This window comes from Eucalyptus grandis, chromosome 1 (genome assembly GCF_016545825.1).
Source record: "Eucalyptus grandis isolate ANBG69807.140 chromosome 1, ASM1654582v1, whole genome shotgun sequence".
Classification (NCBI taxonomy): Eukaryota; Viridiplantae; Streptophyta; class Magnoliopsida; order Myrtales; family Myrtaceae; genus Eucalyptus; species Eucalyptus grandis.
In genome coordinates this window covers 41,133,627-41,151,253 of record NC_052612.1, presented here as the reverse complement: position 1 = coordinate 41,151,253, position 17,627 = coordinate 41,133,627, and the positions used below count along the sequence as shown (strand labels likewise).

Genomic DNA, 17,627 nt, shown 5'->3' with positions numbered 1-17,627 from the left:
ATCGATCTGATGTTAAGAGAAGAATGAATATGTATGAAAAGACTGTATCCTGTCAGCAGGAAATAGAAGTTTACATAGGTAATGTAGAAACTGCAAAAACAAAAACTTCCTGAAAAGAATGGAAGAATTCTCTACCAGCAAGAGACTCATCTGCCAGTGTACAGTCACTCGACAGAAATACAGAGCTAATTGCTATCAGATCAAAAAGGTGACTACGAATCCTAGAAATCCTTCATTTTTCCAGGTGTACAGTCTCGCTTGACCAGAAATACTTCCATTTCTGGGCTTCAAACTCCACAAGATCTCTCTCGACACAACTCAAAATCACAAAAAGAACCTCCTCCTGCTGGTGTCCATTTCGGGCTGGAGTCAAACAGGAAATACAAGCAAGTAAACAATGATGATCCTGAGAGGAGAATGCTTTCACATGCTTATTTTTAGTATTCAGATATGAGTGCCTGGTTGGGGACACAATGAATTTGAATAGACTATTTACCTTGTGAACCCATTCGTATTCGCCACCTTTAGTATCGAATGTTCCATGCTGCAGACTAACCAACTTGAGTGTAAAACGAGGACCACACTCCTGCAATTATATATGCCCAAGCAGACCCAGGTTAGATAAACTGTGAAAGTTAACTGATTAATCATGCATTCCATTTCCCTCTCTCTATCGAGTGCGCGTGTGCAACATGCATTTCATGGATTTCACCTTATAAATGTGCTCTCAACAAGTAAGTAATGGAATCGGTTAACAAACCTGAAGCCGAGCAATTACTTTCTCTTGAGGAACCTTCTCACCCTCGTCATTCTTCATCTTTTTATCCTTTGAGTCAGTGTGTTTACTTTCTTTACTATCAAAGATGTACCTGAGCAAGGATATCATGCAACTTTTATTGATGACAAGGGAGATTTTGACTAAAGCGAGTATTCACAATGCTACCAAGACACACCTATGATGGCGAAAGAATATAAAATCTCGCTGGTTATGGAAAGTCACAACTCGCCGACCACGGAAATTTGGTTCTTGTGGAAATAATGACTGTATTAGCCTGAAAGAAAAGAGGTAAAACAACCTATTAAATCAAATGTTATGCTACAATATACTATAAGAAAGCTGAAGTTGCATTGTCTAGCCTGATCGGGTATTCAGCACTAGAGATATTGCAGTACACATCACAAATGGAACCAGGTTTCTTGATAGTCAATTGTTTGACTGGGGGATATAGGCAGTAAAAACCTAAAGGGTTCAGTAAATGGAATCAATAAAAAGAAAACTGTCACCTTCCAACACGATGACCCAAGCGAGTTGTAAAATTAGTCAGTACAAGCTCAGGTTCATGACTAGTTGGATTTCCATGATTCTGCAAGCAATGCAACAAGGAAATTAACAAGAGAATCCATCCTTTGAAGAGATCACCATCTATCAGTAGGGAATTCCAGACAGAAGCATATAGGATGAGACTTATCAGCCTACTTCAGTAAATACACGAAAGAAGTGCTGTGTACAAGCCAAGAGAAGATCATTTCCTCGCTTTCCACTAGAACAATAAACTAAAACAACACCACAACCTACAAACCTTGATATCCTTACGTAGTACGAGCTTGGAGAGCTTGAAGTGTGCAGTTGGTCCATCTGGTAGGCCGATAATTAAAAGAGCATCTACAAGCAAGAGCCAATGCTTACTAAAACTATAGAGATAAGGAATGTTAATCATTTATCTATCTGCGGAGTCAAATAGTAAACAGAATGAAAAAGGTGAAAAACAAAGAAATGGTGACCAGTAACTTAGCGAGAAGCACCACCAACCTGGCTCCCTCCGGTTTGTGTGAACAACGACGACAGAAGTGAACTCTTTGTGATTTGCATATTCAACGATCTGATAACAGTGCAAAAGAAAAAACTTAAACCCAGTAAAGAGATTAATTATCTGGCATTGAAATGTCACAGATAGGAAGAAGCATTCAACACCTTCTTCAAGTCATAGGTTCCTCTCCTGAAGTATTGAGAATTTGGGATAACCTCCAGCAATTCCGATATAAAAGCAGGACCCCTCTGCAAAATCACGTGATAGGCAACACCAAATTACTCAAAAAAGCAAGCACTAATCAAGCAGCCGTGCCCAAGGATTGTGCAAAGAGCAAAGCGAGGACATACAGTCGAATTGAACCGGCAAGTGGTGAGCAATATCTTCGGAGCACGCTCGCGCTTTAATACGGAACTGAATTCGTCGCAGTCGTTTCCCGCAAACAGCTACGAATACACAAACAAATCAACCGGCAAACCAAAAAACGATATCCACAAACAGCACGCAAGTAATCATCAGCAGAAGTGGCGAAAATAGAGAGAAAAAACCTCCTCATCGTCGGGCCGGCAGACCGTCTCGTCCAACTCTCGTGTGTTCTCGATCGTGCGAGGGATCTTCTTCGGCGCAGGCTGCTCAGAATCAAAACCAAATTGAGAATCAATAGCTTCGACACAACAGCAAACGATTTCCATCAAAGACTTCTTTTTCCACGTCTCGCTACACTCGAAAGCAAAGACAATCGGCGGATTAGGGTTAAAAGGAAAGTCGTCAGACCTCCTCGCCGAGCTCGAGGGCGCGCTTCTCGGCGGCGTCGCGTTCCTTGAGCTTCTTCCGCTTCTCGAGCTTCTTCTGCTGCTTGAGCTTGGCGTGGACGGCCGACCTCCTCTCCTTGTTCTTTATCGTCGACGGCAGTATCTCTCTCTTCTCCTTCGTCTCCGGCGCGCCGGCGCGGCCGCCTTCCTCCTCCTCTTATGGCCATCGCCGTCGCCTCCGAATCCATCCTCGCCTTCGGCGTCATCGCTCTTCCTCTTCCATCCCATGGCTTTCCGCGCTTCGTTCGAGCCTCAGCTCGCCGCCGCCGCCGTCGTCGTCTTCTTCTTCTTCTTCCTCGGGCGCTTGTGGATCGCCGACGGCGAGCAGAGGCGAATGCGGAGCTTCTCTGATTACTCGACTTGCGAGGGTTTATGGAGAACCAGGCGCGCCGGTTCGTGTATCGGTGTGGACCGAAACGAACCGGCCCCATCCGGCCGGAGAAGCTAGGGATTGGAAAATCTCAATTTCCTAATAAAATCAATTGTATTTAAAATCGTAAAATAATTTTTGTTAAAATTTTATGTCAATTGTATTTAAAAATAGTATTTAATATTTGAATTTTATTTTTCAAGAAAAATCGTATTTTATAGCCGAGACAAATTTATGTGAACAATTATTTTTAATAAAACATTTTCCAATTTTTCAGTTTCTATGAAACGAGCCTCATAATTAAAATCGTGTGTTAATATCATAAATAATATCAAATTAGTATATCTATAACAAATTTACACAAAACTAATTTTTTTGATTAAATTAATATATTGTGATAAATTTATCTAGAAAATCATAAAAAAATTTAAATTGATGCATTTATAACAAATTGGATTAATTTCACAAATTGGTATATTTATAATAAATAAGAGTAAAATCTTTAATGGATTATTTGTCAATCATTTTTTTTTATAAAAGTTATTAGTTAATCATTGCCCATCATACAATTCAATAACTTGACGGTGAAATTTAATGAAAATTATTAGATGGTAAATTTATCATGTTATATTAATTTAAAATTTAATTTGGAATAAATTTATTATGAATGTATTAATTTGAGGTTTTTCGCAATTTCAATTCTAAAATCTTATATAAGTACATCGGACAAAAACGAAAATTATATATAAATAAATAAATAAAAGATAAACAGCTCGCACGCAGACAACTCGTGTATAAGAAAAAACCCCGACGCCCTCTTTCCGACTATTTCCCGCCACTTTCTCGCTCCGCTCTTCAGTCCGCGTGCACCTCCCCGCAGCCGCTCCCGCCGATCGGCGCGCCCGTCGAGCTCCGGAGAAGATGCTGTGGGTCGACAAGTACCGCCCGAAGGCGCTGGACCAGGTGATCGTCCACGAGGACGTCGCTCAGAATCTCAAGAAGCTGGTACTTCCCGATCCCTCGCTCCTCCTAAAATTTTGGTGCTCTTCTTGTTTCTGAGCTTCGAACAATCGTCGATGTTGCTAATCGTTCTGGTCTCCGTTCCTGTCGTTGTTGTTGTTGCGTGCCGCGAAGGTGTCGGAGCAGGACTGTCCCCATTTGCTCTTCTACGGGCCCTCCGGCTCCGGCAAGAAAACCCTAATCATGGCCCTCCTGAGGCAGATGTTCGGGTCCAGCTCCGAGAAGGTTCGGATCCCTTCCGATTGCCTCGTGTGTCGTGTTTTGTTGCGGCGCGGGAGGTTGTCGGGATGTGGAAGTTCTGCCTTCTGGTGAAATATGGTCTCGTTCCGCTATTTTTTATATCGGTGGATTGAACTTTTTTTGTTGTGATATTTTTGCAGGTCAAGGTGGAGAATAAGACTTGGAAAATTAATGTGAGTGCAGACACCTTTTATGAACTTCGCATGCTTCCTTTGTCTACTTCAGTTGTAAAAATTTGGATTATTAATTAAAACCTTGCTGATGCAATTGTTTTGGAGGAATTACTTTTAAATGGCAGGGGTTAGAATAGCCTCGTACTTCAGCTGGATTGGATTGGAATTGCCTCATACTTAGGCTAGGATTGGAAAAGTAGGGGCTGACAACTGTAACTTAGTTGACAATTGGGTTCATAGTTGTGGGCATTGTTATATGTTACTGTTTTTCTCTTGTGAGTGGTCTCTAGGAAGTGTCTGGAGGAGGTCTGTTTGCTCACGGCTTCATTCTGTGGAAACACTGGCCTATCAAATCTTTCATTAAGAAGAAACACCCCTAACCCCCTTAGCTGAAATAGATTTAACATGTACATATTGTACCCATCATCGACTGCAAGTGTTTTTGCTCTAGGAATTTTATGGGTTTCGCTAAAGTTCTGACCTTGCTTGTAAATGCATATCCCAATGGTGAAGTTTGTAACATTGTGTTGGTGGAGAAGTCAAACGTATTTAGGTTCCCCTTCCTTCTCCTCTAATAGTGTTCTTGCTCCTATACTATTACAAGGAGAAGCTTAAGTAGTAATATTGCCTTGTCTCATTTGTTGGTAATTTTGAACATTGAGGTATTTGTCATCTTCTATTGTCCTCTTAATGCAGGCTGGAACGAGAAATATTGATATAGAGTTGACCACATTATCAAGTACCCATCATGTTGAAATGAACCCGAGTGATGCAGGCTTTCAGGACCGTTACGTTGTTCAGGAGATTATTAAAGAAATGGCCAAAAACAGACCAATAGACACGAAAGGGAAAAAAGGATTCAAAGGTGATATTGCTTTACCAAATCTTAGTATTTCTCATCTCTTAGCACTTCCTTTATGATATTATCTGCAATCTTGTTAATCCAAGGGGAGCCTTACAATAGCTCATTGCACTTCAGAATTTTGTTCAGCTTCTAAGAGCGATATATGCCATATAAGTTGTATATAAGTTGATGATCAAGAGAAGTTTTGCCTAGATAGAAGATGATATATGCAATTCTCATTTGTTGCAATTGACATCTAAGGCCGTCACATTGATATTAATTGTGAGTTAGGGGCTTTTAATCATGTTGTTCGGCTTCTTAAAGGAGCTTAAAAAAGAGACTTTTCAGTCCCAATCTAGGAATGAGTGGTTTAATGATGTCTGGCATTATTCGAGTGTTTTGAGTTGAACAACATAAAATTGACTATATAAAATTTAGTTTGATCGAAATATAAAGCAAACATAACTTTCAAGAAGTTTTTCTCTGATGGATCATGTGGAATTCTCGAAGTCTCTGGTATTTTTGAGTATCATATGGGACATAGTGTTTGCCTCTATTGCACAACTTGGAATCTTTCTTAAAAATGCCTGTACTTTCTCCAGTTCCAATATTTGTTCCCTTGGGTATAATCATATATTTGATGACCTTGTTCTTTTTGGAGATCAACATGCTCTATAAGGATGAACTGAAACCTAAATTATAAGATATAATTTTTTATCGTGTGGCAGTTCTGGTGCTTAATGAGGTTGACAAACTCTCAAGAGAAGCTCAACATTCTCTAAGGAGGACAATGGAGAAGTATAGTGCATCATGCCGACTGATCCTTTGCTGCAACAGCTCATCAAAAGTTACTGAAGCCATTCGTTCTCGCTGTCTGAATATACGAATAAATGCACCACGAGAAGATCAGGTTAGGGGCTTTTTTAGTGCTTTTAGTATGTAGATAATTCTTTTTGTTCAGTGGTACAAAAGATAAGTGGATAGAGTCGATGTCTTAGTATTTAATATGGAGTCCTTTCTGAAAGAGGGAACTGTTATAGACCCTGTGGCATGGATGTGGATCCTATCAGGATCTGTTCTTTTTCTTGGGGTTGGCAACTAATAGGTGCGGTTAATCCTTTTATATCAAACATCAGATGGTAGGATTGAGTCAAATGCTGGTAGGTGATGGAGACTCTTAGTCACTGCCTGTCCATTTTCTTCTCGTGCATCCTGCATTCATACCGTATGCTTCTTTTTGCACATGATGTGATTCTCTACTTAACAAAATCACAGAGTATAATGCATCAGAACATCTTCTGTTGTGACGATAGAGGAACGCTCATACTAAAAGCGCATGGATGATAGACTATTGTTCTTGAGGAGGTTTTTCATAATGCACTGACATTTGTAGTTTAGGTTGCACACTTCTATCTTGTGGGGCCATATTTCGAGTTGAGAATGCTGGTAGCATTGCATCACTTCTAGGTTTATTTTTCTCTTCCAACTTACTGCATACATCATTGGTTATGCTTATATACTGCCCATCTGAAAGATTGCAGATTTTTCAAGTGAGATTGTCTGCAGCTAAATGATCTGCTTGATTGTTGTGCGGACGTTGTCAAGTTATGGACTCTTATATTTTAAAATTTTCTGTCAGATTGTTAAGGTATTAGAATTTATTGCAAAGAAGGAAAATCTGCAACTTCCTGCTGGATTTGCCGCTCGCATTGCAGAAAAATCAAATCGCAGTTTAAGAAGAGCAATACTTTCCTTTGAGACTTGTCGAGTACAGCAGTAAGATCTTAGGACTGTTGCTCAATTGCAGTGCCTTGGAGTTTATTCTGGTTCATCTATTCATGCTCGATTCTTTTGGCCATATTTAAAGCAACACTAACTGATAGTTCTTTCTGTTGTAACAATGGATTTAGGTACCCTTTCACCATAAACCAAGCGATATCTCCAATGGATTGGGAGGAGTACGTTTCTGAGATAGTATCTGACATTATGAAGGAACAGAGCCCAAAAAGGTTAAAAGTTTTTGGCATTCTACTTTTACGAGGTTTTTCATGTGTTGCTCGAAGTCAACCTTTAGCATTCCTTAGTGTTTTATCTTTCAAATGCCTCGATTCAATATAGCAAATTGAAAAGAATCTCTCTTGTGTATGTAGTGATCTGATGTTAGTTGTTAATTTTAAGAATTCCTTAACTCATATAACGAGTAAAACGTCCAGAAGTCTTTGGAAACTTTGGGTGCATATGCTGAGATGCATCAGGACTTAGAATATCATGTCATGACACAGACAATATAATCTCTTTTCTGTTCTTACTCTTGTGTATGTATCTCTGCGCATGTGTGTGGAGCTTTGCCCACTGCATTTCATGGAAAAATGATGCTTGTCATGATCGAAATGATGCTTGTCATGATGGAAATGAGCTGTGGCTAAACACCTGCTGTTCTTGTTCTTTAGGCTATTCCAGGTTAGAGGGAAACTTTATGAGCTGCTCATCAACTGCATTCCTCCAGAAATCCTTCTGAAGGTAAAAGTGCACTTCTCGAATCATTTGTGTCTTCACCATGTTATATCTACTCCTGTTTCCTTGCAGAGGCTGCTGCACGATTTACTGAGAAAACTGGATGCAGAATTAAAGCATGAGGTCTGCCACTGGGCAGCCTACTATGTAAGTCTTCATAAATTTGACTTTATGTTGGGCCAGCCTAATTGGAGTCGCTTTGCCTAAGTCTTCTAATTTTGTGATTGCCACCTAAAGAATATGATGCTGGGATAATGTAATAAAGATATTAAAGATATACTAGTGTTTCTTGCCTCCAAATTTTGGTAATCCTTCATTCCATCATCCATGAACAGGAACATAGGATGAGGCTTGGGCAGAAGGCCATATTCCATCTTGAAGGTATGCCTTTCTTTGTCAAAGTATCACAAGACTAAGTCGCTTTCTTCTTTTACTTTGCTTTGGGAGCTTTTCTCTCCATGGTGGCTGGCTGAGTTTGGGGCTTGCTTGGGAGTCTTCTGTGTGATTGCATGAATGGCGTGAAAAGATGAGTAAAAATTCAAATTTCGACGCCAAAATGGAGGACTATAATCCAATTGGTGTTTTTTGCTTGTTCAGAGGGGAGTGCATTGCCTTCTGATTAACACACTCTACTTTACTCTCGTGCAGCATTTATAGCCAAGTTCATGAGCATATATAAAGCTTTTCTGATTGCAACTTTTGGCTGAGGATGCTTGGGTTGTGCAACAGTGGATTCTGCTATTGAACAGAGGGGAGACAAGTGTAAATTGATTTTGGCTTTATGGACTTCAATTCAGAGTTTGGCAAACAATTGCCAGGATGCAGAGTCGTGATGGAGATGTTTGCAAATTTTAGTTCTCAGGAGTGCCTGCTCTCTTGTTTAAGGTCTCTCTCTTTTTTTTTTTTTTTTTATTTTATCATTTTGTCATCTTTTTGACTAGTTCAAGCTTTGTGCGGAAATCCCTATGAACATCTCATCTTCCTTGTCTTATTGATAAATTGTGCTTGATCGCCTTCTGGCCATCGGGAAGAGTGGCTATAGAGCCTATCCAGAAAGCTTCAATGAATGGTTTTCTAACTGCCACATTGACATTGAGCGTGGTACAATGTTGAGATCATATGCTTGGTTTCTGCAATGTCCTCGGCATAACTCTCCTCTTTAAGGATGATTTGATGTCGGTACGGACATTTGCTGTTGAAAGATTGCTCGCTGTCGATATGGATAGATACATATTTAAAAAAAAAAAAAAAAAAACTAGAGAGGCACACATTACGGAGTAAGACAAGTCTGACTTCCATAATCGTGACCTGAGCTGGTCTCCCGTTGCATTTTGAGGCAGATTTAGCGATTTAGGGTTCGTTTAAACTTTGGAAGAATGGCTTTGTATTTTCTTAGCTATTTGGTGAAAGTAATAGTGTTAGAATAACTCATTTTGGTGTTTATTTTATAAAGCAACTTTGAAGTCAAAAAAGAAAGAAGAAGAGATCTGAGTGAGTAATGGCAGAGGCAGGGGGTTGGGCGATGCCAAGGATTTGCAACCATGACGTTTGCAACATCAGCAAGGTGGAGCACGTGATTACAGATCTGGCGGCTTAACACCTAAAGCCATATGGTGATTTGCAACCTTGGCAAGGTGAAAAGGCTTCACCCTCCGACTGTCCACAACCCAGGACGGTCGCTGAGGATGCGCAATGCCGAGGTCGCATGGCTGCGGTCGAAGGGCTCATCTGGGTTGCTCGACCCTTGACCTCCTCAACCCATTGCAGCTTTAGTGGGCAGCTCGATGACACCTGCGACCCTCGATCTCAACCTCAACCAGGACCTCTTTGGCGAGGATGCGCGACGTCGAGTTCGCACAGCCACAGTCGAAGGGAAGATCTGGCTCACTTGACCCTCAACCTCCTCAACCCATAGTAGCTCCGGCGAGCAGCTCAATGACGCGTGCAATCCTCGATCTCGACCTTAATGACAGGCGACCTCGACCGCAACCTCCCCTCAACGATGAATCAGTGAGCCCAAGGAAAAAGATGAACAGTACTTTTTTAGGGCATAAGGGAATGCACAATTATTAGTGAGGGCAATATTAAAAGGAAAAAAGATCATTCAATCCTCAAAATAGCATTTTGAAAATGCTGAAAGCTCTAGGTCCTACTGATGGAGTTTCAAAAGTACTTGCCAAATAAATTTTTCTAATACTTTAGAAAGCCGAACCAAGTTAGACTTCAGTCGTCAAGATGCTTCTCCGCATGACCTAATGTTATTTCTGATTTGCAGTGCATACGTGGGAATAACAGTTTGTGGGAGATTAGTCAAGCAGATCACTTATTAAAAGAGAAGCGCATGAGTTGCATTTTAGCTCTTTAAAACTTGTACCACATAGCTCACAAGTCACATAGTAAAAATTACATCTCTTATCCTTTATTGGCACGAATTTATTACTCGCAATTAAACGGTAAAAGGACATAATTACCGGACCAACATGTATATTAATCAACATTGGGGCAGTCAGTTGCTTCCCTTCCAAGGAAAAGGTTTCCTACTTCGAGATCCCTCTCTCCAAGACTTGAATTCAAACCTTCGCTCGTCTTGTTTCAGGTATATTTTTTCGTAGCAAAAAGCACTACAGGAGTAATTCCATGTGACCTCGTCACCTACGGGTGGTCGCTTTACCCTTTCCAAAATTCAATTTGTATTTTACAATCATCTACAGGGCGACGGAGATCCTTCTCATCAAGCCATTAAAACAGATAAAAAAAGAACAACATTGCCCAACACAACAGCATCCAAGGACAGCGAGAGATACCTGGAAAGCCTCCTAATCATAATGCAAGTTCAGTGAGAACTGAGGATACAGCAATGTGAGGGAACGAAGAATACATATACTTACATTACTCAAAGAATAAGTTCAGAGATATTTACATGCCTAACTTTTGTGGAACATTTGTTCCGTGATCTACTACACCAACATGACTCCTACGAGTCTCTCTACAGAAATATTGATTGAATTTCATGCATAGAATACAACAGAAAGACACGAATTGCCCAGAGGAATTTCACCTAGCAAGCTTTATCACATACATTATTCTACGCCCAGAAGATTTAAGCCAATGAGTCTCCAGAACTGCGGTAAATTTCCTCAGCATGATCTGCTGGCACATACACGGCATCAACCAAAGAGCTGTGAGTCCGTCCATAGAACACATACACGAGCACCCCAACTATCAGCCATACAGAGACACGAGCCCACGTGGCACCCCTGTTGTTTCAAAGATGAAAGAGGCACATCTATGTGATCAAGGTCATGAAAGGAGAAAAATGACAACACAGAGATTGCTTCTAATGAGATATTACAAATTATGCACAACCTCGACTTTATTAGGTCATCTAATTAGTACCCCAAAAAATTAAAGCTTCAATCCAATGGTAAAATAATGTAGACAGGGTTGACAAAGTTCGCACTATAAGCATGTTGTGGATTAAAAGACTCACCCGAGATTAATCAGCAGATAAAGGTTGATCAGAATGCAGGTAATAGGCAAAAGAGGAACAAATGGGCAGATGAAACCTGAAATAATATCGAGTTGATGTGATCAGTACCATGCATCAAAATTCTGTGTCCACTTGGCAACCAAACCTCAGGTATAGAGAAAATAAACGGGACTAGATTGTTACACCATCAAACACCACTGAGGAAATGATGATGCATCTTCGTTGAACCAAAGAAATTTCAAATGAGACAAAAATGAACCCATTATCCTCCAGCCTTTATACAATATCACAAGTAAAGCAAAATTTGCAAATTCTGAAAATTAATAGTATTAAGTTGGAGGCACGAGGACAATAAAATTGTGATTTTGGTATCGACTCAAATTGAACCTGAGTCATTCCCAGGTCTTCATGCTTCTGCGACAACACATATTGTCAGCAATTCGTTTTGATATCAATTACAGTTGATTTTCCTCTTTTAATCAGATTTCACTTTCCAGTCCTTTTTACATCACACTGCACAAGAATCCAACCTAAGGAAAAGCAGTTCTTGCACAACCTACGTGTAAATAAAGGATTATGCCTGACAAGTTACCATTCAAGTTCCGACTCCACACAGATGCCATTGAGATGCAACCAAAAAGGACGAGAACATGCAGGAGAAAATAACACTTGGAAAAGAATCTAACATACTCGCTAAACTGTACTCAGATAACATACCTCCTGCATGGCCAAACTTGTGCCTCCTCTCATCTTGATCGATGCAAGTCAGCACAATGAGACCAGACAAAAGGAAAGTGACACCAACACCACACACGGAGAAGCGAAGAAAGCTGAGAAGGAAAGTGACAGAATTAAGAAGGTAATCAGATAGAGAGAAAAGGGGGGGGAGAGAGAGACAGAGAGGGAGGGAGGGAGAGGCAGCATCTATATATTGTAGAAAAAGTTTGTTTTATAATTATTTACTTTTGATAAAATTTGAGCATCAAAATATGCTGTCTTCAGTGCGTGGAGCTTTAGGCGAAGACAAATTTTTTTATCCCATTTACACCACCTGGCCTCACACTTGAGGCCGAGCCATATATTGCTTAAACTCCTTATTTCATAATACAGATTAAGCATAAGAGAGCTCCTTTGGAATTAGAAAAAAAAAGTGACATCTCACAAGTGTCTGCAAACATTTTTTCCATATACCCACCTGGAAAGTCCCAAACTTGAAGCTGCAAAAGTGAGAAGAAAAGCCCCAATGCACGTGAACATTATAGCCCAGCCAGCAATTTTTCGCCTGTTCTTTTCTGTCAAGATGTCTGCATGGAGAGATGGAGCTAATGGATGAGGCTTGGGACAAAGTGGTAGAAACAAGGCATTAAAATTTTTTGTGGTTCTGAGGTAACTAAATGTCTGATAGAACCACCTTCAATGTACAATCACCCTACTTCACCTCATCATGCAAGAGTATAACATTGCATCTGAAATAGCAATACCTTGCACTTTTTCCACGAGAATAGGATAGTCGATCGATGCGTCCTTTTTGCCTAATAAAGGCTGAGTACTGTCCTTAGATGAGCCACCAGAAACTTGAGAAATGATCCCACTGCTCTCTTGTGCATCACTATAAGCATCAATTGACTCCTGAAGAGATGATGGAAGGGGCACCACGTCTGGGGGGACATATCTGAGAATCAGCACAGAAATTGCTACCATGGTAAAGGCAAGAAGAGTACCCACACTGACCTGCAAAGAGAAAAGCTCATCTCAGTAGCTTGTAATGCTATTTCAATTTAACCTTCAGAATCTATTACCCATAAATGCAATACAATATCTGAAAATTCAAGGATGCAGCACAGAAAAGCCAACAAATAATACAGATTGATCACAATCTTCCTTTATTGATATCCAAACTCGAAAGTCTCATTAATCAGGCATTCTTATCTAGTTCATTCTTTGTTTCTACTTTAATTAATAATGCTTTTGTAGCATGTGATAAGTTCCATCAGCGGTCCAAGTTGGCCTTGTTTTCAGAAAGCAGCGAGTGCTATAGGTATAACAAAGAGCACCACTTTCTAATTAATGAGCCAAGGTTACCATAAATAAACTGACTAAAAGGGTAATATACAGGAAAACTCATCAGATTACAGACACCAGTAGTAATTTACATCTTCTGCTGTAAACTATGACATTGTCTCTGAATTCCTTTTTCCTCGACAGAGTACACCAAAATCGACTTTGGCAAAGGATCTTTAGAATATCACCGCCATAGCTTAAGACTGAATTCATAAATTATTATGTACATATATATCGACATTATCAAGGCAAAAGTAAATACTCAATTTTTGGCTAAACTCAACCACACTCACCATGCCAGCCAACTGCGACACATCCATGAAGAATGCCAGTGTTGCTGACCCAATACCAGTCACAATAGTGCTCTTGATAGGAACTTGGGTGGACTTGTTTATATCTGAAAAGAAAGCAGGCAGGAGTCCATCTCTCGCCATTGCCATGAGAATCCGAGGCTGAAAGAAAATCACAGATTTAGAAGGTTAAAGATTAGTGAAAGTAATACATAAAATGTGAAAACAACAAGCACCAGGACTTCATTAAGCAGGTATGATATAAAGTTAGCATCCAAATACAGGTAACATACTTTCCTGTTGGTGGTAATCGTATGATACAGAGATAACCAGTTACCTAAAGGAAGTATCAACTTTTTAAGCATGATACCTTTTCACCAAAACTGATACTTCTATATGAATCTACAGCTATAATATTATGATGAATGCCCAGAAGAGGGGACAATTCAAACTTTAACCTTAGATACAATTTTTCTTCTATGGTCCCCAATCAAGCTATCATTAAGAATCCTGTGTTACGGAGAAACAACGAGCAAAGCAGTTTTTGGGCAAAATGATGACTCTACCCATCCACGCACTTGAAAAATAAGAAACTGCGAACCCAAAGATCCTGTCTAATGACACTCCCAATCTCAATGCATTAGTTATAGCTAAAAAAAAAAAAATGCGTCAGATGCAGGAAAAAAAAAAAAGGACTTTTTTTTTTTTTTTTTGGGGGGGTTAGAAGAAAGTAAAGAGTAGATCATATAAACCATCTTGGGAAGAATAAAAAAAGGCAATTGCAGATGAAATGAAGAAAGATTCAATCTCACATAATAACAACTTTGTAAAGTAATAGCAACAACTGGAAGCATTGGGCCACAGAAAAAGTCCAAAGCACATCATCTGTCTACCTGAGGAAGAATGGCGCCCATCAGTGTAGAGCAGAGGGCAGTAACAGCTCCAGCTGTGATTATGTACCTGCACCGAAGTAAGCATAATGAACGAAAATCTGGGCGCATGTCTGGCATCCCCAACAAAGGAGAAGCTGCCATAAGCACTATGATGCAAATTATACACCTACGCTGCCCAATGCATCCCATGGCTTGCAAATGCAGAGGAGATGGGGGTGTCAGGGTCCATTGCAAAATAAGGTACAAGACCCACAACCACTACAGATACCATCATGTATAGCGCACAACATATTGATAATGCAGCAGCTATACCCACAGGCAAATCACGTTGTGGGTTCTTCACCTGTCACAAAAGTAACATAAGATGACTAAATTTTGGACCTGAAAGGGACAAGAATAAAACAAAAGGCAGAATTCCATGAGAGGGCAAAAAGATAGAGCAGCGAAGATCCATACCTCTTCAGCTGTGCTGGCAACTGAGTCAAAACCAATATATGCAAAGAATACAGTTGCAGAGCCCGCAAGCATCCCGTCAACCCCAAAGGGGAAGTATCTGTAGAGACACTAATTACACGCAGGAACTTACTTTGCAAGATGTCTATAAGGGAATATAAAGGAAGTGTTTTAGTACCCAGTAGGAAGTTCATAACCAGGCCACCCAGTCTTGAAACCTAGATAAGTGCCAGCTGATATGACAAAAATCATAGCACACACATTAGCTGTTGTGACGATACCTTGAGCCAGCGTACTCTGCAAGAATACGTTCAGTCAATGACAACTCATGGAGGCATTTTGGCATCAAAATAATCTGAAAGAGGGATTACCTCCTTTATTCCCACACATAACAGCCCAGTAACAATGATTACTAGAACTGCAGCACATGGATCTACAACTATATCAAGCCCAGGGATGTACTGCCGAGCTAAAAATGCAGGAAGACTGTCCGCTCCTCCAAAGAGCAGAGCCTAGAAAAAGTCAATCTTAAAGTCAAATGTAAAAGCACTGATATTTAAAAAATAATAATCCAACAAATCTTTCCTTACGGAAGTGCTCAGCAGTTAGCAAAATACAATGCTGGCATGTATTAAAATTCATCAAGATACCAAACCCACAAAATCTTACTCAGCAGAAAAGCAGTCTAAAGTTCTAAACTATGAACTAAAAAGGACACAATGCTACCCATTCTGAACTTGCTAGGAAATCTTGAAAAACTTATTGATTTATGACAAAATACTGACCAGGTTAGGAGATATGCCACGAGCTACGGCTGAGCCACCAATTGTGTATTCCAGTAGCAGTGCCCAACCAATCAGCCAAGCAACACTGTCAAGCAAAGGGCCATGTCGTGGTTATGGTTTGAAAAAATAACAGAACTCTCAAAAAGGTGGACGCAAGTCTAGTTGTCTATTTCAATTTCAACCAACATAGTCAAAGCCAACTCATACAAACGCAAGCAGTCGAGATTAAAAGCACAAAATGTTGATCATAATGCAGAAAAGATTAAAAGAGAAATCACTAATCAAGCACAGCCTCAATTACAGATTGTCCCCGACCTGAATAATTCTTATAAAAGCTCTACAAAGTATTACCCTTCTCCAACACATATGTATGAATAATGATAAGCACTCCCAGCAGAGGGACAACGGCTTGCAAGCTCCGCATAACAGAAGGCTGAAAGAGCTGCTGCAATCCCAGCTATTAGAAATGAGAAGGCGAGAGCTGGTCCAGAATGCTCTCTAGCAACGGTCCCAACAAGGATGTAAACTCCAGCTCCAATAGTAGATCCGACCCCTTACCAAACCATAAAGCCCAAAGTAAGCCACTGTGACTTTCGATAATAAATAGGAATGAAGCTAAAGGAATTGGCCAAAACAATTATCTAAGAGGTGTCGTCATGTGCAGGGAAAAGACACACTCAATGCTAAGTTCAGTGACTGCTAAACCAAAACAAGAACCGAGCACCAGCAATTAAATCCTTCGTAGCAAATCAAGAACCACCGGGCCTTCCAATCATAAAACGAATAACAAAAAGTAAATCGGTCCATGAAGAAGAAATCTGAAGAGCAATTCAACTTCAAGCTCAAAAAGCACCATGAAAATGAACTCCAAAACTCCATCACGAGGGGAGGGAGTACCAGTTTCAGTTTCTGGAAGAAGCAGGGGATGCCGAGTTTGATCAGCATAATCTCATAAAAAACGAAGCTTTCCAGTTCCAACAGCTAATTGGAACGCATAACACGCGTTAACAAACAATTTCTTCATCATCAACCACGTAAAACGGACCAAAAAACCAAACCACAGCTCCGCTCGTACCAACAAAACGAAAACCCAACAATAAAGGAGAGAACTTCAGCTTAATTCATCATTTACCAATGGCGATGAGGTGGAGAATCGACAACTCCTTGGCCAATTGATGATGCCCGCCTCCACCGGACCTGGAGCGAGCCGAATCGACCTGCTTCCTCCTCACCAAGCCCTTCGCCCAACCCCCCGACGGTGATCCGCACCCACCCATCTTTTGGGAACCGCCCAGAATACCCATCAAACCGAGAATCCAAATGAATTCTCAATTCCCTTCACGACAGGGCGACGATTCGAAGCTCTTATAGACCCCAAATTCAACCACAACAGCCAAAAAAAAATAATATATATCAACACCAACCCCGTCCCCACCCTCGGCGTAATCTTCAGAAACGCGTCAAAGCGGACGTCGCCCGAATTCGATCACGAGACGAGCTACGGGACGGAGGCGCCCGCGTTCCCCTGCGAAGCGCGCGACGAATTTTCGGCGCCCGAAGAGACCGATGGCTTCGAGAGGGGAAAGCGGGCTGATGGATTGCGAAGGACAGAGAGAACAGAGGAGGGAGCTGCTTCTCCTTTTAAGGTCTCTGTCTTTGACGTGACGTGAGATGGGAGGGGACATGTCCGCGGCCAACGACAATTATTCGCGCGCAGGGTGTCCTGCCCGGCGGAACCGGACCGGAACCCCGGGTTCTTAAAAAACTGGTTCCCGTTTTCAATTTATGAAATCCAGTTCCCGGTTCCATAATCCAGTTGCATCCACCCAACCACTTAGGTCGGTTTTATTATAATATTATATTAATTTTTAATA

The 17,627-nt window shown here is 40.7% G+C and overlaps 3 protein-coding genes across 4 annotated transcripts; 1 reads left to right on the top strand and 2 right to left on the bottom strand.

Moving 5' to 3' along the window:
* Window positions 1-12: 12 nt before the first annotated feature.
* LOC104443294 (ribosome production factor 1) lies at window positions 13-3,051 on the bottom strand. The gene is made up of 12 exons (XM_010056626.3): window positions 3,043-3,051; window positions 2,583-2,774; window positions 2,357-2,437; window positions 2,159-2,254; window positions 1,973-2,056; window positions 1,811-1,880; window positions 1,581-1,663; window positions 1,285-1,364; window positions 954-1,052; window positions 761-869; window positions 497-586; window positions 13-363 (listed from the first exon to the last, which is right to left on the bottom strand). Exons 1-12 carry the CDS (start codon window positions 3,049-3,051, stop codon window positions 325-327), a joined length of 1,032 nt encoding a protein of 343 aa, XP_010054928.2. The 3' UTR covers window positions 13-324.
* Window positions 3,052-3,795: 744 nt separating this feature from the next.
* On the top strand, window positions 3,796-8,877 carry LOC104443285 (replication factor C subunit 3). Of its 2 annotated transcripts, XM_010056618.3 has the most exons (11): window positions 3,796-3,995; window positions 4,125-4,235; window positions 4,391-4,423; window positions 5,120-5,288; window positions 5,996-6,177; window positions 6,907-7,043; window positions 7,178-7,276; window positions 7,718-7,787; window positions 7,854-7,928; window positions 8,117-8,162; window positions 8,430-8,877. In XM_010056618.3, exons 1-11 carry the CDS (start codon window positions 3,912-3,914, stop codon window positions 8,486-8,488), a joined length of 1,065 nt encoding a protein of 354 aa, XP_010054920.2. In that variant the 5' UTR covers window positions 3,796-3,911; the 3' UTR covers window positions 8,489-8,877. The 2 variants fall into 2 exon arrangements, with proteins under 2 accessions (XP_010054920.2, XP_039170327.1); XM_039314393.1 differs by having other exon boundaries at window positions 7,718-7,928.
* A 1,764-nt stretch (window positions 8,878-10,641) lies between these two features.
* LOC104443267 (cationic amino acid transporter 2, vacuolar) lies at window positions 10,642-17,443 on the bottom strand. The gene is made up of 14 exons (XM_010056600.3): window positions 16,886-17,443; window positions 16,105-16,306; window positions 15,754-15,838; window positions 15,340-15,480; window positions 15,147-15,265; window positions 14,972-15,068; window positions 14,686-14,858; window positions 14,516-14,582; window positions 13,626-13,784; window positions 12,753-13,002; window positions 12,467-12,575; window positions 11,989-12,101; window positions 11,272-11,347; window positions 10,642-11,038 (listed from the first exon to the last, which is right to left on the bottom strand). The coding sequence occupies exons 1-14, from the start codon at window positions 17,055-17,057 to the stop codon at window positions 10,882-10,884; spliced, it is 1,920 nt and encodes a 639-aa protein (XP_010054902.2). The 5' UTR covers window positions 17,058-17,443; the 3' UTR covers window positions 10,642-10,881.
* Window positions 17,444-17,627: the final 184 nt, after the last annotated feature.

Excerpts from the sequence above, each read along its gene's own strand:
- LOC104443294 (XM_010056626.3), bottom strand. Across the intron at positions 1,664-1,810 it reads CACAAACCGGAGGGAGCCAG|ATGCTCTTTTAATTATCGGC; the intron begins GTTGGTGGTGCT and ends TCTTGCTTGTAG. Across the intron at positions 1,053-1,284 it reads TTGGGTCATCGTGTTGGAAG|GCTAATACAGTCATTATTTC; the intron begins GTGACAGTTTTC and ends CTTTTCTTTCAG.
- LOC104443285 (XM_039314393.1), top strand. The coding sequence starts at position 3,912 with ATGCTGTGGGTCGACAAGTACCGCCCGAAGGCGCTGGACCAGGTGATC. Across the intron at positions 5,289-5,995 it reads AGGGAAAAAAGGATTCAAAG|TTCTGGTGCTTAATGAGGTT; the intron begins GTGATATTGCTT and ends ATCGTGTGGCAG. Across the intron at positions 8,163-8,429 it reads GGCCATATTCCATCTTGAAG|CATTTATAGCCAAGTTCATG; the intron begins GTATGCCTTTCT and ends ACTCTCGTGCAG.
- LOC104443267 (XM_010056600.3), bottom strand. The coding sequence starts at position 17,057 with ATGGGTATTCTGGGCGGTTCCCAAAAGATGGGTGGGTGCGGATCACCG. Across the intron at positions 15,839-16,104 it reads TACATATGTGTTGGAGAAGG|TGTTGCTTGGCTGATTGGTT; the intron begins GTAATACTTTGT and ends TTTGCTTGACAG. Across the intron at positions 11,348-11,988 it reads CAAGTTTGGCCATGCAGGAG|GTTTCATCTGCCCATTTGTT; the intron begins GTATGTTATCTG and ends ATATTATTTCAG.